This window comes from Chiloscyllium punctatum, chromosome 8 (genome assembly GCF_047496795.1).
Source record: "Chiloscyllium punctatum isolate Juve2018m chromosome 8, sChiPun1.3, whole genome shotgun sequence".
Classification (NCBI taxonomy): domain Eukaryota; kingdom Metazoa; phylum Chordata; class Chondrichthyes; order Orectolobiformes; family Hemiscylliidae; genus Chiloscyllium; species Chiloscyllium punctatum.
Window position 1 is genome coordinate 28,405,933 of NC_092746.1, and position 18,053 is coordinate 28,423,985.

At 37.0% G+C, this 18,053-nt stretch overlaps 1 protein-coding gene across 5 annotated transcripts in view; it reads right to left on the reverse strand.

The window, feature by feature from the left end:
- Positions 1–17,023, reverse strand: part of igf2bp3 (insulin-like growth factor 2 mRNA binding protein 3) — a 136,193-nt gene extending 119,170 nt beyond the window's left edge. Inside the window, exons 1-2 of one of the 5 annotated variants that reach the window (XM_072575288.1) lie at positions 16,359–17,023; positions 15,226–15,286 (exon numbers count right to left, since the gene is read on the reverse strand). In XM_072575288.1, coding sequence (XP_072431389.1) covers positions 15,226–15,286; positions 16,359–16,533 — 236 coding nt within the window. In that variant the 5' untranslated portion in view covers positions 16,534–17,023. Of the gene's footprint in view, positions 1–15,225; positions 15,287–15,689; positions 15,874–16,358 lie in introns of those variants that run through there. The other 4 variants (XM_072575287.1, XM_072575290.1, XM_072575289.1 and 1 more) reach the window with 4 other exon arrangements.
- Positions 17,024–18,053: the final 1,030 nt, after the last annotated feature.

Below are 18,053 nucleotides of genomic sequence, written 5' to 3' on the forward strand. Positions count from 1 at the left end.
TCAAATTCAAATTAAACAAATTCAAAAATTCAGACTAACTGGCCAATTTAATAAATTTGTTTTACATTTAATATGAAACCATCAAATATTCTTGATCAGAATATTTTAATTTGCAACTTCATGAAACTAAAAAAAAAGCCCATTAAATGGTTTTAAATCTACACCAATTACAAACAAACAGGTTTGTTCAGAAACCGCAGAACAGAAATTGTTAGGAACAATTTAACACAAACTTCCAATTGTGCAAATCACAAAAATTCAATCTGAATGAAGATTAAGGATCTGCATTCTTGTCAAATTTTATACAAGTTAAGACCAATTTGTTACACATTGGAAAGAACAAAACTAATATGCTAGACTTTCTAACTTGCAAGTTTGCCTAAGTTAATCACAAACGATTTTAGACTAGGTTAGATTCCCTACAGTGTGGAAACAGGTCCTTTGGCCAAACCAGTCCACACCGACCCTCCGAAGAGTAGCCCACCCAGACCCATTTCCCTCTGACTAATGCACCTAACACTACGGGCAATTTAGCATGGTCAATTCACCTGACTGCACATCTTTGGACTGTGGGAGGAAACCGGAGCACCTGAAGGAAACCCACGCGGACACCGGGAGAATGTCTGTGTGGAGTTTGCACAGTCACTCGAGGCTGGAATCGAACCTGGGACCCCGATGCTGTGAGGCAGCAGTGCTAATCACTGAGCCAAAGTAAAAGAAATCACTTTTTTTCATGGTTGGTTTGCTTTCAACTTTAAAGCACTGACTTAAAATTTGATGAGATATACTTGCTAGTTTTTTTTAATCATAATAGTCTATTTTTCTTGAAAAAAAAGGAAATTTATTTACATTAGCATTAAAAAAAACTTCTTTTTGGATATATTCAAAAGTCAACTATGAAAAGTTCAACTATAACAAGGAATGAGTAGAGACAATTTTCTGGGGTACAACCCGCAAAATTATAGTTGAGGAAATAGATGATTCTCACAGGCTAAGTAGACCCCAGGCGAAATCTCCAGTCTGCCAAGTGAGGGGGGGGGGGGGGGGGGGGGAAGGAAGAGAGGGTGATCAAAAATCACGATTCTCACAAATTGCTAAATTTAATGGAGAAACCCGAAAAATAAGAGACCACAACATATTTACAAAATACCCCAAGGGACTTTCACTTTTTTCCCCTCAGAGTGGGTGGGCTTCTTGGTCAGTTTTAGAGGTGAATGAAATCTCTTTGACCATGCTTGCAAAAGATCCTTTTGAACAGTGTTATGTAAAGTGATTAATTGTGAGTTCAAGTGCATGGCTAAGACTGCTTCTGCCACCTTTGCTGCAGTGAAACAAGTTGAAATCCACAAGAAATCAGTCATAAGAACAGGAGATTGCCACACAATCCTTGAAGCCTCTTCCACCACAGAGGTTAGACCATAGTGGAGTTGAGCTGAACATCAAAAGTATCAACTGTTACAGCACAGAAGCAAGCCATTCAGCCCACAGCACTGATAACAGCTCACTGCAAGAGCAACTTTAATCCCATGATCTGACTTTTCCTCATTCAAATCTTGTTCCATAGATAACTATCACATTCCCTTTCAAAGCCACAATTGCAGCTTTTCATTTTCAATGCATTCACAGGATGTGCACTTCAACTAGACTAATATTTATTGCCCATCCCTGGTTACTCAAAGGGCAGTTTAACAAAGTCAAAACAAATTACTATGGGTCTGGAGTCACATTTGGACCAGACTAGGTAAGAACAGCAGTAACCTTCCTTAAAGGAGGTTGTATGATCATTAGTCATCATTAGACTCAACTCCAGATTTTATTTCCAATGCACTTTCAACCAGTGAATTTAGTAACTAATTACTGTATAAATCTTGTTCACCAGCTGTCTGCATCTTTTGCCAATCTCTAAATTCCCTGTCATATTGGACACCAAATGCTGAACATTACTGAAAATATGGTTAAACCAGGGTTTTGGAGAATAAAAAAAAAATCACTTTTTTTTTGCATTCTAATCCTCAAGAAGAAAAAAGTCAAATATTCCATTTACACTGATGCACAGCTCTTGGGATGTGTTCATGGCACCATAGCATGGGTTGGAGAGTTTGCAGAACTATAATCCAATTTACAAAATATGATATAGGAGATTGATTCACTGATATAACATGGAATATTAAATCACCACTACTACATGCACAAAAGGAATGTCACCAATGTGGAGAAATTAGACTTTGGAAACATTCAGTTTTCATCAAATTCTGCATGATAAAAACCTGTAAAGTTACATGGATGTTTTACAATATTAAAGAACACTATTAACATGCAACTTGCAGTGCATGTGGCAGTGTGTTAGTTAGCAATGGCACAAAGTGAGTTGAGCAATGTTTCCAACTACCTCCCACCACTACAGATAAACATTGTAATAGGATTCAAAAAAGAAGACAAGGTTGAGTGACAAACACTGGGGAAACCTTCAAATAAAACTAACAGTTTCAAAAAATAATTTTTTTTTTGAAAAGGCAAATTTATGAAGGACCAGTGTAGGGTATTAAAAGATGTTCGTGCCCATTTTAATAGCAAATCATATTTATAATGCAAACTTTAAAATTTTGATTGAGATGCAACACTTTTTACATTGAATGTGTAGGTTTGCCATATAGCACACTTAAACATGAATGCACTTCAAAAGGAGCATTATCAAGCTAAAATTTGACAAAATGTAACTTTGGCATATTATTTTTATACAAGGTTCAAAAAACCCTGAACATTTAGCAAAGGCATATTAATGAAAGCAATCTTTTAACGGAGCAGGAGAATCGACGTTTCGGGCATAAGCACTTCATCTGGGTCCATCCATGATGGAGGGCTTATGCCAGAAACTTCAATTCTCCTGCTCCTCGGATGCTGCTTGATCTGTTGCTCTTTTCCAGCACCACACATTCTCAACTCTGATCTCCATGTGTGCAGCCCTTACTTTCTCCTAGCCATCTTTTAATGCCTAGTTTATTTGTACCATGCACAGAAATTAACACCCTTTTATACAAATGGCTTAGATAAATTTATTCAATTTTAAATCAACAAGATATTTATGGCTGTGTTGCATGTATGTTTCTGCTAAGAATTTAATAATCGGTACACAATCAACTTTTCACCCAAGTTTAAAGCTATCTTTACATTTAAAAAAAATATATATTCAGCCATTTTAAATTCAAAAATTCATCATTCAGGAGCAGTTTGAATTGACGATTCTAATTAGTTAACATTTCTGTATAGTATCTGTAATTAAATTTGGAGCATCTTGAGAATTTAACAGATTCATTTAACCTGTTAAAGTGAACTAAAGTTCAGAGCAAAATTTTAATTAATTATTAATTTAAATTAATAAAAAGTCAGTAAACCAAACAGTTTTTTTATAGAAGTTGAGAACTTCAGTAGCCTAAGTAGCCAGAGCAGTAGTTTTTTTTAAAAAAGAAAGTGTTACAATTGGTCTCAATGTCCCTAATTCAAAGAGGAGAAATAAGTCATCAAGCTAGCTCCCAAAAATCATTTGGCAACCTGTTGTTGAAAATATGATAGGAGCAATATCAATTCAACTCAAATTCCTCTACTTTAACTAGCCAATCAATTCTTACAATATGGACATAGCAAAAGCTGCCTAGTACAATCATACCCTGGCATTAAAAAAACAAAAAGCAGCATATTTACAATGCACTTGTTATCAATGTTACAACTGTTTATTAAAGAAAAACCTCAACTTCATGTGCCACACAAGGAAATAGGACAGTCAACCAAAAGCGCAAATGAAATTGTAGGATCTAAAATGAGCAATACGTTGGGGAAGTGAATACCAAAAAACTTTTCAGCAAAGGAGGGAGAAATTGTGCACATGAACAAACTTGACAAAAAGGTGGTTTTAACACCAACACTATTTTTTCCACTGTCAGTCAGCTTGATCAGATATTGCTTGATAAAAATAAGTACCATGTATATACTGACATTCAATTCCTATGCAATAAAATCAAAATTGTGATTTTAGAATTTTTAAAATGCAAGTAAACTTCAAATGATTTCTCAGTTAGAACGTACAGATGAATTCTCTACAAATCCAAATTTTAATTGTTACTAATGGAACTGCACTAGCGACTGTGTAAAACTGACAGGCTTATAATACTCACCTATATAATCTCACTTTACCTTCTACACTCTGCATATTGCCTGAAATTTTTGTAATTCAAAAAGCCAGAGACAAAAATAAATTGAACAATTCTTCAATTGTAAGGTAAAATGACAAAGTTCACAGTTTACTTCCGTAGTTACAAGGTGGATTACTAAAACAATGGCCTTCAATTTAATAATTTTCAAACCTAGTAAGCATTTCCTGATGCTCGAGTTAAAAGTGAAAAGTTAGTTAAGTTTTATTCAACTTGTCAAACGTAAACCGATACTTTTTGAGTGCTTCAGAGATTTTCTTGCTACACAATCAAAAACTTCAAATGGATACAATTTCAAAATAGTTTTAGTAAGCATCTATTTTAAGATACAGCATTGTCAATTTTAAAGCAACATTGTAAAATTCCTCTTCGTATGCAAACATTACAACAACTCAAACAGTTTTTAAAAACTGCAGGCCTTGGAAATCAGAACCAATAACAGAAATTGCTCAAATAAAAACTCGGGTCTAGCAGCATCTGTGGTGATAAAGTGGAGTTAACGTTACAAGTCAAGTGACCTGTATTCTGAAGAAAGGTAACTAGGCTTCTAATGTTATTTCTGTTCTCTCACCACAGATACTGCCAAACCTGCTGAGCTTTGTTTTCAGCGATTTTTGTTTTTCTTAAAAAAAACTGATATATTTTAGGCATTTAAAATGTCTGGATAATCTGTATACGGTGTATACTCCCAGCAAAGGTTGTGCAAAGGCAGAAGTTAGTAAATTGGCCACCATTTAAGGGAAATATTTGTAAATCAAAACATCTGGTTTATAACCAAATTGTCTGAGAGATTATCACTTTCTAGCAGGATTCATTATTTGCTGTATTTTAATCCACAGCCATATCACCCATTTTTAAATGCCTCTCAAGTACTAAACATTTCAAAGTACAGTAATTGTACATAGGATGATTCTTGTTAACAGCCATTACATTCAGAGACTGAATTGAAGACCTCGATATTCATTAAAACAAAAATCAATTTTTCACAAGAAATTACACAGTTGAATTCTGAATGCACCTACACAACCCAATAAAGCCTTTCGGGAAAACTTTTAATGTACTGTAATTGATACATAATGCCACTTAACAATGCTTCATACTTATTTGACTGGAAAAAAGTTTTTAAAAAACAGTAGATGAGTCAAATAAAGTCAAAAACATTTTACATTACTAGTTTTAAATACTGAGGGTCGTATTATAATCTTTTCAAATTTGATTAAACACCACCTATTACATTACAGGTGAACCAGCTCGACAACCTTAGAATTTTGCTCTTGTTTACTGCACACAGTATAAATAAATTGCTGAAAGCAAAGCAAAAAAAAACAGTTTTCAGTGGTTAAGGGAACATAGCTATGTTCAGAACACAATGCTGAGCCAGTTATAAAATGAACTCAAACATAAGAATCAAGGGCAAAATTATGCCCTTTGTCCCCTCTATGCTGCTCCAACACTGGTTAAAGTCACAGCTGGTCTGAAATCTCCAGATTCCTGCCTAACTGTATTAAGTTATCAAAAATCTGCTTATGCCACAAAAATATTCAAAGACTGTTCTGACACTATTTTTTGGAGGAAGAGTTCCAAACGGTGTGCCCCAGTCCTAGATTCTGCATTCTGTCAACATCACGCTGCATCTTTTGTTTCAAACTAGTCACATCTTACTCTTAACTCCAGTAGATAAGCCTAACCTGTCCAACCTGCCAATTCCAGATATTACCTTAAACTTCTGAAATGCTTCCAACACGTTTACATTCTTAAAAAAAAGGAAACCAATATTGCACAAAATACTCCAGATGTGATCTCAGTATTCTGCATAACTTAATCACAACTTCCATACTTGTGTTCAATTTCCCTTTTAATAATTGAAAAATATTCTACTAATTACTTGCTGTACCTGCATATTAGCCTTTTGTGATTCATGCATTAAGACTCCCAGTAATATGCTTCTTTGTTCTTCCTGTCAAAAAGTGTATTTCTCATCTTCCCAGAATATTCTATTTGCTGATTTTTCCATTGACAACTTACTTCCCTTTGAAGCTTCCTTATGTAACAACAGCCTCCTTTTTGTAAAGGTGTATGAAAGCAAGTTGAAGCTTTTAATTTTGCATTCACTTATGACATAAAAATAGTTTTGAAATAACAGCACCAATTTATGCACTTAACTTCTCATACTATAGGAATTCGTGCCCACCTCCCACCACCCCAACCAACCCCTCATCTGTTTTTCTAAACTAAGCGCTGAAGACTACAAGACAAAAAGACTTCAACTCTGTCTCCTTTTAGCAAAGTTCTGTACTGCCAATTGTTTACTTTCCTATTCATCTTTATCACATTAGCAAAACTTAGCCACCATACCTTTAGCCCCTTCAAAATCCATTTTTTAAATTGTAAAATGTTGAGGCCCCTGCAATGATCCCTGTGGTGCACTACTTGTTACATCTTGCAAGTTAGAAAATTATGTATTTACGCCTATTGCATTCCATAAGCTAGCCAGTCTTCTAGCCATGCCAATAGGCTTTCTCCAACACCATAAACTGCAATAACTTTTGATATGCTAGCTTATCAACTGCCTTCTGCAAATCCAAATATAGTACATCCGTCAGTTCCCTGCTATCCATAGAACATGGTGCCTGCTCAAAAAGAAACTCCCAAACAAATTTTCCTTTCACAAAAGTATGGCAATTCTACCCGATTACTTTTGGAGTTTACCCAACTACCTGGCTAAAACACCTTCAAACTTTTTCTCATGAAAAAAAAGAGAAGCTAACTGACCTGCAGTTTCCAGCTTTGCTTCTCTTTTTTGAAGGGAAGTATTTACATTTGTTATTTTCCAATATAGTAAAACCTTTCCAAAAATCAAAGGAATTTTGGAAAATTGAAACCAATACACCCAACTATCTCACTAACCACTTCTTTTAAGACCTTAAAAACTAATGGATGTTAACTTTTGCTAAATTTTGCCTTTCAACTTTGTAATTAAGTTCAAACCCACTTAATATCACAACGTTTTATGCAATACACCATTAGTTTAACCATTTTATAAAAGATATTCAATTAGGAAAATACATTAACATGTGCTTTTATTGTCAGCATCATAACAGATATGGTTGGTTTTAACTGATCTTAAAATGTCTTGAGAATTGAAAATGCAAGCCACATTGTTATGCAATCCCAGCAAGTGATCACAGATGTTGCACCCCACATTTATTTAAATAGTTAGAAATATTCTTTCATCTCCCAGACATTTCCATCACTAAGTACACAAGTGAGACTTTGACAAGTCTGTTGGTAACTGCACTTCACCTGAAGTATGATCATGTGATTTCCTACAGTAAATTTACTAGATATTCAATGTAAACATTTGGATACCTTTATAGTTTCTAAACCATTTATCATTGATTGAAATACAGTAAAATCTAATTCATCATGATGTTAGTCTTTTCACAGTCTGGGCAACCAAAAAAAGGCACAGCATCTTGCTGTTAGTAACAGATTAGCCATTTCTACATTTGTAACAGTAAGCCATTGATGCACCAAGCCACTCCATGTTAGTTGTAAACAGAACTTTCACTGATCAAAGCTATTTTAAGAGCAGACATTTCCTCATTTCTGCACAGCATCACAATGCAATGTACCTATTGTAGTCAAAGTTCAACAGTACCCAGAAAAAGATCATTTACATCTGCTTTTGCCTGCATTTTGGTTAAAAAAAAAGTTTCTGTCACTCAAAAGGACCTTCTCAAAGTATGTCTACAGCTACCTTTGAGTCACGAAAAAGTGTGAGTCATACTCTTTTTACATGGTGGAAAAAAGTCACATTGGGTTGTACCAGTACAGTTTGCACAAACAGAAATTTACTCAAAAAAATATAATGTTTGACCCTTCTTTTCTTAAAAAAAAAAGAGGTTTCAGGAAAAATTAAATCATAAGTCCACACAATCACACTCCACATCTAGTCAGACTAGAAGTGAGATCCAATTTCTATTGCCTAATCAATCGAAATAAATTTTGATTTGATCCAAGACATGGTTAAATGTAAGTACATTATGTTGAAATGTATGATACACACACCTAAAACAAGTCTCATTGTTGTTCACCAGTTGAAAAAATTCAAAGACACTTACTATGGAAAATTTGTAACAGATAGCAACAGATTGAAAAATTAAAACAAGATGAAAAATGAAACTGGTCTTAAAATACATTGACAAGCTGCTACGTATTTGAGTTACTATACTGAACAAACTTGTCAGATTGCACTCACCATTTTTGCTACATTTAGCAAATTGCTGTACTTCAATCAGATGTAAGATTTACCAAACTTAGATTACTTCTGATTTACACATCCAACACATTGTTCTTTTTGCTATATGACTATTAATAATTTCCACAATTTTAACCCCAAAAACACGCAAAATAAAAAAAGGTAAAAGCTGGAGAAACCACAGACATCCTGCTAATACATTCAACAATCAAAAGCAGTCTACAACTGGGTCCATCTCGGACACCTCCTTCCCCTTTCTCGACCTAACCATTTCCGGCGACAGTCTCCAGATGAACATTTATTACAAACCTACATACTCCCATAATGGAATTGAATTCATTATCACATGTACCGAGGTACAGTGAAAAGCTTTGTCTTGCGAGCGATACAGACAAATCACATATTTGAGTAGCATAGATAGTGAATAATAGGTAAACAGTGGCAAAAAACAAAAACACAGGTACAGACAAATGTTAAGAGTTTGAGAGTCCATTCAGTATTCTAACAACAGTAGTGTAGAAACTGTTAGGAAACCAGCTGGTGTCTGTCTGTGTAGGCTTCTGTACATTCTCCTGTAACTACACCTCCCACCCAATATCCTACAAGAACTCCAGTGCATTCTCCCAATTCCTCCACTCGCGCGCTTCCCAGATGTCCAGCTACTTTGTACAATGTCCTTTTCCTCCCCAGTCATCCAGAAAGCCCTCTATCACACCACCTCCACTCCCTGTTCCACTGCTCTAACCGCAACCCCACACCCCCCAAGCAACACATAAAGACCAAAGACAAAGACAGAGTCCCCCTGGTTCTCACCTACAGCCCCACCAGTTTCTGCATCCAACACATCATTCTTAAAACACTTGCACCAACTCCAACCAGACCCCCACCACCAAGAACTTCTTCCCCCTCCCCACCCCTCTGTGCCTTCCGTAAGGACTGTTCCCTTCAACAGACCTTAGTTTGCGCCACCCCTCTCCTCAGCACCTTCCCCTGCAACTGGAAAAGATGGAAAATCTGTCAGTACACCATTCCCCTCACCTCTATCCAGGGCCCCCAACAGTCTTTCCAGGCGAGACATATTCTTCTGCCTCTCTACCGACCTAGATGCATCAGATGTTCCCAGTGTGGACTTCTCTCCATTGGGAAAACCGAACATAAACTTAGGGAACAGTTCACTGAGCATCACAGCCAGGCCCACAGGGGCTGACCAGATCTCCCAGTCACCACCCATTTTAATTCCTCCAACCACTCCCTTTCTGACATGACCATCCTTGACTTCTTCCATTGCCAAAATGCACCTTAACGCAAATTGGAAGAACAACACCTCATCTTCCACCTGGGTAGTCTACAGCCTGGATCACTCAACATGGGAGTTCTCCAATTTCAAGCAACCTCTCTCCCTATCCCCTGAATCCCTTCCCAGCCCCTCCCTTCCACTGCTCCCTGCCACCAACCGGATTCATTCCTCCCATTGACCAACCAGGTCATACCCCCTACCTGTCTTCACGTAAACCCACCTCATCATCCTGCCCCCACCACACCCAGCCCTGAAGGAGTACACCTGAAACATTGACTTCTCCACCTCTTGATGCTGCCTGGCTTGCTGTGTTCTTCCAGCCTCCTGCCTGCCTAGTTTAGTATGCAAAGGCTACCTGCTATACTGATTATAGTTTGACATCAAGGAGGAAGTACACTAGACAAAGGGAAGAACACCCACTTCACAACCATTTAAAATTATTTCTTTTGCACATAGCAGAATCAATTTGACCCCTCAAACTTCCGTCACCAAGATGCACAAGGGAGGAAGTGTTTACAATTTCTCTCCAGGAAAATAACACTTGTTCACCTATTGTTCTATGGAAATTGTAAAAATTCTCAACAGATTTTAACCCTAGATAGCAAGTGTGAGGCCTGTACCCATCCCCCAAAACTAAAAGCTGTCCATTGCACCACAAACAGGCTGTTTGCATAAACCAGATTGTGAACATGTACATTGTCCACTGGACACCAGCTGCTGTGATATCAAGCAAAGACTATGGAACACTGCTGCTAAAATCAATTTTGGAGTAGTGATTGATGTATAGAAATGAAGTTCAGCTTATTTGAACTATATGGTATTGAGTGCCTCACAAATTTAGCTGAAGACAAATTTTTGAGCCAAGAATGTGAAGAGAGAAAGAGGCATATATTTCTGATATAATCGAAAACTTGTTAGCTAAATTCAGTTAGAAATTCATTTTAAGCAACCTTAATTTATAATTCAGTTCTTTTTCCTCTAACAGCTTGTATTGAATGTACAGATTTGAAGAGACCCTGTAAAGCTGACATATGCAGACTTTGGTTGTACATTTTGACAGTTGAAAAAGCATATATTTAAACACAAGTCCTAAAGGGGCTTAACCCTCCCCTATTATATATCCCAACTCTTCTACCATGTAAGCTTTGACCAAACCCTCTCCAATAACAGTGTGTGCAGTCTTTCATCTTTTTAACGCTTCAGTAAGTGCTCTATGGCACCATATTCCCAACCTGCCTTTCACAGCAGGTACAAAGGTCGTTTTTGCAATGGTGGGCGTACCCACATCAGTTCTGAACGTTCCAACGCGAGCTGGAATGCAGTGACTGCTAGGCCCAAGAATTTCACTTTGAATAACAAATTAAGCACACTTTCTCCTGATTGGTCCTCCGGCCTCAACACAACTTTATGGAAACCCTTACTAACACCACCTCTTGACCTTTCTTTACGTGAGGAGCATATGGATTAGCAGTACCCCACTCAGTTGCCTCCAAACCTCATGGCAAAGTGAGCAGGATAAAGGAAGCTACTAACTGCTTAGCTATGCACATCAAGTCACAAGAGAAAAACAACTGGATAATTCAAACTGAATTTCCCCAACGTGAAACAGAAGGAAAACAGGTCTCAGGCACTTGGATAAAAACCGCACATTATGCACTGATGAACTGAGCAGGAAGACCAGAGTGAAACAAACAAACAAGTCACATATAATCAATTGTCATTAGTAAAGCACGTTGTCCCCCTCCCCCACCCCCGTCCACAATTTGAGAATCGCTGACCAATTCTAGTAAACTCCCATAAAGGTAGGGTTTAAATAAAACCTCATAAAACAAAGATAAGTACTAAAAAAGGTATGTACACTCATTCATTTTGGACCATCGTGAATATTTGTGTGGGAAAAGCTTAAGTACACAGCTCACAGAATTCACATACCAGTACAGAAGCCCACCCAGTTTGCTGGTAAGTCAGCAAGATTTCAAAAAATTCAGAAGCAAAACTCACTGAAAAAGCTAAATAACCGATCAACCTTATTACGCTCAAAACATAATGGACACAAGGAATTTACATGAACTATTACAGTATTTCAGCAGTATACCTAGACCAGCTCAACTTTTGAAAAAAAAAACAAAAAACACCAAATCAACATTTCTTTCAAGATGAACAACTGTTACTTCTATACCGCTGAACATAAAACACTGAATTTATATAAATACCATGCAGAAAATTAAAGTTGTACTAAAATCAGTTTTGGACTAGTGATTGATGTATCGAGATGAAGTTCAGTATATTTGAAACATGCAACACCACTGCTTCTCAAATTTTGTCGAGGACATGCTTTTGAGTTAAAAACCTCTCCATGCCCATCATCCTGCCTTCCACAAAATGGTACTAACATTTAAGATGGGATTGAAAATTATTTCCTTCTCCTTACCACTAGTCAAGATAAAAAGTTTTCCTCCAAAAAGGTGGAAGAAAGAAACTCATACTATTGCGTTTGAGGTCAACAAGACTGGTATTTGACTTCAAGGCCTGTAAAAGGCTGAGTTTTCAAGTCACTGCGCCAGCTTTTTTTAAAAAAAAATGAATTCTCTAACCTATTTCAACAAGTTTTGTTATAATTGTTCCAATTTCATCATGGAAACTGCTAAGAATAATACAGATTCAACGACTGCCCTTATATTGTACTGCAGTACTGATGAAATTGTAGTTGCAGAATGCGAAACATGAACAGAACTAAGTTGTTTTGCAAACTACAAACACAGTAGAGTCATTAAGATTTACAGCAGAGAAACAGACCCTTCAGTCCAACTCATCCATGCTGACCAGATATCCGAAAATAATCTAGTCCAATTTGTTAGCACTTAGCCCATATCCTACTAAACCTTCCTATTCATATACCCATCCAAATGCATTTTAACTGTTGTAATTGTACCAGCCTCCACTTCCTCTGGCAATTCATTCCATACATGCACCATCCTCTTCTTTAGATTTCTTTTTGTCCCTTTCATATCTTTAAAAGTGCTTGAGCATTTTTACATTAAAAGGCACCACACTAATACAAAGTTACTGCTGATGTACAATTTGGAACAAAACAATGCTTCGAGAACAAACAGCAACAGAGTGATAAGACAGTGTTCAAAAGGTAACTGCAGTCTAATTTAAGCATTTAATACTTGTAGAAAGTCAACTTAATGCAATAAAAACTATATACTATACTTGCCAAAAAAAGTAGTATACATGCTTCTTTACATATATGTAAACTTTCATTTTTAGCATGAAATCGATGATAGAACTCTGCATACTTTGATGTCTGTTTCCTCATGTCTCCAGTATTTTTGGGTTTCTTTTCACTTATAAAGCACTAGGAAGATCTAACGGATGGCAATTTTAAAGCCAGCTTTGCATCAAGATTCAAAGTATAATATTCCAATGTGAAACTCAAGATGGCCTCCTCAACAAGACTGCACACTGCACCCTTTTGTAATGTACAGGAGTCACATTGGTGATTATGCCAGAATAATACTTCCACCGTCATATCTATGCAAAAATATTTCAATTGAACACCAGCAATGAAGGAAAATGAAAATGGAGTTTAGAAAAGAACAAAAATTGTGCTTTCAATAGGGGGTTTCAGAATATTTACTGATTTTAAGTTTATGTCTAACAATGGCTTTCTAAATTAGATTTAAAATTTGTGCCAAGTTTTGATTAGTGATGTGATGTTAAGAACAAAAATGTCAATTGATATTGCAGATCTGGATTTTCTAAAACAAAAACCTTGGTAATAAGATTTTTTATACAAGTTTAAAAAGTATTTTTTAGAAATAAAAAGGAAATACGCCCTTAAACTTCAAGTTCCAAATGGAAGTTTTAAATTGAAAATCCCAGCAAGCAAGAATGAATGAATGAATGAACGAACAGAATAGAGAAACTAATTTGGTACACAACTATTCACTCTTTGCAGTTATAAAATAATTTGAAGTTATGAAAGGTGGGATTAAAGAATATTAACAATATGCTGAGCTGAATAGTTTGTAAAATTTCTATTTTTCATTCTTTAATAACTTGCTTTAAAACATGGAAAATCTTTTACTGAGAAAATTTTCTGAGTTCTTTTAAAAAAGTAGAGCAACTTATAAATACGTATAGCTTTAAATGCCATGGTGCAAAGTTAAAAATGCATTCAACTTTTTGATTCAAATCTTAATCCTACTGAACATTAAATATTTAAAATTTTTAAATGATTGGCAAAGAAAGAGGGCTGAAGACTAATAATTTAACTCAGCTTGTACTAATGAACTACAGAGCACATGGAATAAAAGTTGTATAGATGGAGGTCAAACAAACTTAAGTGAAAGAAAGGGTGAAGGGAAGAATCAATACACAGGAAGTAACCTAAAGTAACTCCCACAACAATTTTTGCCCTTCAAGCAGTTCTGCCTCTCAAAATGTACTATTTTCAGCGACCTGAAGATGATCATGACACTCCACGTAATCAAATTATATTGAACTAAAAGCTTCAACACAAAGAATGGAGGTACACTTTGAAGACTAAAATGAAACTGTTTACATCCAAAGTCTTTCTTCAAAATTTGTTCCCTTTCTACAGGCAACTTCAACAGCCAGTGGGAAATAGATCAAAAACAAAACCAGTAACTTAGTATAACAAAAGCATCCCATGACAAACAATTCAACTTGGATAAATCCATACAGAACATTCAAACCAATAATGATCTTTTTTTTGAAAGCCAACAGTTGGTAGTGCTGTCTAATGCTATTAAATCCTGTTTTAGAAATGTCAAATTAGTCTCAGAGTGAAATATTGATGTTTCACTACAACACTATATGCATAGTCTAACATTTATATATTTAGGCAACAATATTTTTGAATAATTGTCCAGCACAGAATATTAATTGTTAAGGTTGACGAACAATCGATTGCACGTTAGTGCTTACATGAACCATTAAATACATAGTAAATAATTCCCCGCCACATCAAATGACCTCTTACATTTCGTGGACAACACAGGAAACGTTGGACCGTGATTTTCGTTTTTGTTAGCTCTTAAATTGAGAACTTCTCACGTGTTTGTCGATTAGCATGATGCATAGCATCTCAGATCATTTCCTGCTGACGCCCAAACTTCTCAAAAAAAACACTGCACCAGATCTAATTTTAAAACTAGAACTAAGTTCTGGTATCTTCTCAAGGCAAATACTCCAGTAATATATAAAAGAAATACAAGAGTTCAGTTATAAACCAAACTAAGAGCACAAAAAGGTCATTAAAAAGTATCCCAGATTCAAACGATAATTAGTTGCTAACTTAAGTAGACGAATTCCAGAGACTCGAACGATTTAGATAACTTAATTCCAAATAGATATAATCGCTAATTATTGAATTGTAGTCTAATGCTACCTATTGGGAAAGAAATCCGATACGATTTAAAGCTATTTTTTACCTTTGTCGTTTAGGAACGGAGTGCTCCACTTCTATGGATTTTCCATGCAGTTCCACTTTACCTGAAGCAAAAGCACAAAAACACAGTGCGTATTAAACGCTTACAAACATTTAAAATTGACCGTTGGGCCGAGATTATTTTCAATGATCTTCACTTGATCCTAAGCATTAGGGTTTGTAGCTGAAACCACTTGCTGGGCACCTACGTTACAGAATCTCGGAGTGGTGTCGACAACAAAGTTCGGCGCAAAAGCATAAAGAAGTCGGTCAACAGTAGTCACAAACCTGATGTAAACAAGTACAATTTGAAATAAATTAAGAAACGTGAACTCAATTGTTCTGGTGTCTAATTCTCTGCCATTTTTCTAGTGGTCGAGACCTAAAGGACACTTTTGCGACTCAGTATGGCCGACTATAAACGCGTTCGCGTCGGCGGGCAGAACGAACGAAAATAAAAATTTATACCGTCAATAGTTTGGGGGATGGGTGAGCTTTCAATAGTTTGGGGATGGGTGAGCTTTCACTTGTTGTTTATTTCCGACAGAAGTATAAAGAATTGAAGCGTATATTCCTTTCCTGGTGCACATTGATTTGAATGGTGGTTCTGAGCTGCCGCTGGAGTTGTTAAAGGCCTACACTCTAAACAACAAGGTACACACGAACACGGGCCGAATTCTCCGACCCCCCAGTCCAATTGCACTGGCTCAATAAAGAGTTTGCAAATCATAAAGAATCCTGTACAGAATGCATCTCCGTGCAGTAACTGTCAAGCCAATGAACGCTATAAATATGTGACAATTTCGAGAGGGGGGGGGGAAGACCGCGTGCAGATTCAGAAGGATAAATGGGGGGGGGGGGGGGGTGTCCAAAAATTGTTTAGATTAGGTTAAAGGCTATAAAAAAAAAGAAACTCGATTTCTTCTGCGAATGTCAGAAGAAAGTCCAATTTAGGGGTGGATACTGGGAATGGATATTTGCAAAACACTCGGGAATAAGCAGCCTCCTCTCGCTCGCCCCCCTAGTCAGTTTGTGCGAAACTGGTGCGCAGGGAGCTGCCTTAGGCCTCTCACGAAACAAGGTTTACGCTTCAAAACTTGAGATAATATTAGGAGTAGAAGGGATTGACTTGCTTACCTGACAGAGTATCTATAGCCTTCATGGCACAGTTATCATCTGGGCAATCGACAAATGCATAACCAGATTTCACCAGAAACTGTCCAGTGAAGGGAATCTTCCATTCCTTGAACAGACTTTCCAAGTCCACAGTGGTTACGTTTTCGGTAAGATTCCCAATATACAGCTTGTTCATGTTGCTTAAAAACTGCAAAAAAAAAGACAAAGATCTTTCCGCCTTTATCTTCCCCCCTTGGAGAAATAATCGGTCGATTTGAATACAAAGATGGGATTGAGGAGAATCAATGATGAAATAAATCTCCAGAAGTAGTGTTAGCAGTCAAGAATGGCGGGCTGCGGAGAGAGGGAAAAAAAACTATTTTTTTTGTCTTTCCCCCAAAACCCCTTTCGCAAACAGACTGTAAAAATGTCACACTACGTTACTACTAGCACCGCCTCTGAATAAAATGCAGCTCCAAAAAATCCCCGAATATTCCGGCTGAATGAGCCACGTGGTCAAACTATACATCAACTTCTCACGTGAGGAATGCCAGCTATTCAATGATTCTGGGAGAGAAAGGGAGGGAGGGACAATCTGTGCTCCAAGAATCCGAAAAACATATTGATTGTGGAATAATAGTAGTTTGGAGGGCTCTCCTTTTTTTCCCTCTTCCCACTTTCCATCTTCTCATTCGCACACAGCCTGAGTCTAGGATCCTATCAAGAGTCTCCAGCCTCGCTACCATTGACCAAGTTTTTTTTTTCTCTCTCTCCCTCTCTGCCTGCAAATTTCATTCATTGGTTTAAATCAGGCTGCCATTTACAAGGGCGATGGCGCGAAAATTCTCCTGACTGTTGCAGTTCCCCAATGTGGTGATGGTTATGCGACTTATTGGTCTTGTTGAGCGATGGGGGTTGGGGCTGCTTGTGTGAATCGAGGGGGGAGGGAGTGTATTTTCGCAGTGATCTGCCCATCTTGTGCGTCCCCTCCCTGTTTAAGCTGAATAATGTGGTCAGGATACCACGTTCAGGAGATGTCTAATCGGGTCGCACCAAAACTGATACGTTGCAATGGCTGCTCTTTAATAACGGAGACGTTATTCTTTTAATATTAAAGGACGTTTTTGCCCCCTGATTTTGGTGGGATCCACTGAATGGGTAACTACATTATCTAATTGAAATGTTAATCGAAAGTGATCTTTTGAAAGTTATAGCAGTTTCGCCGTTTTCTTATTCTATTCGGCAACTCCACTATTGTTCACATGAGGCAACGTTACCTTTATAAAATATTGGAACTCCAGGTCTTTGGTTTTTTTTTTGAGAGGTCGTTTGGTTTAATGTTGGCCCGCAGGCGAGTTTTTTTAAAAATTGTAAAATAAAAGCGCATCAGAATTTAATTTTTAAATAACTCGTGTTGAGCCGTCGCTGGTGCGGTTTTTTTTTCTTTAGAAAGGAACGTTTTCGTTTTTTTTCGCGAATGGAGGAAAAATAGTTAACCAAATTCACATTGCACAACTTTATTGGCGGAAGTGTTCAGAATGAACAAAAATCTACATCCGAGATTCAAACCCGTTTCCTTTGTTGGCAAACGCGTATGTCAGAAGTTCGGTGTTGTCGATTCAAAATTATTCGAAGCTACATTGCTCGTTACGGACACAGCTAACGATTGCCCCCAGGGTGGGGGGGTTAGCTTCGTTATGAAAATAAAATAATCGT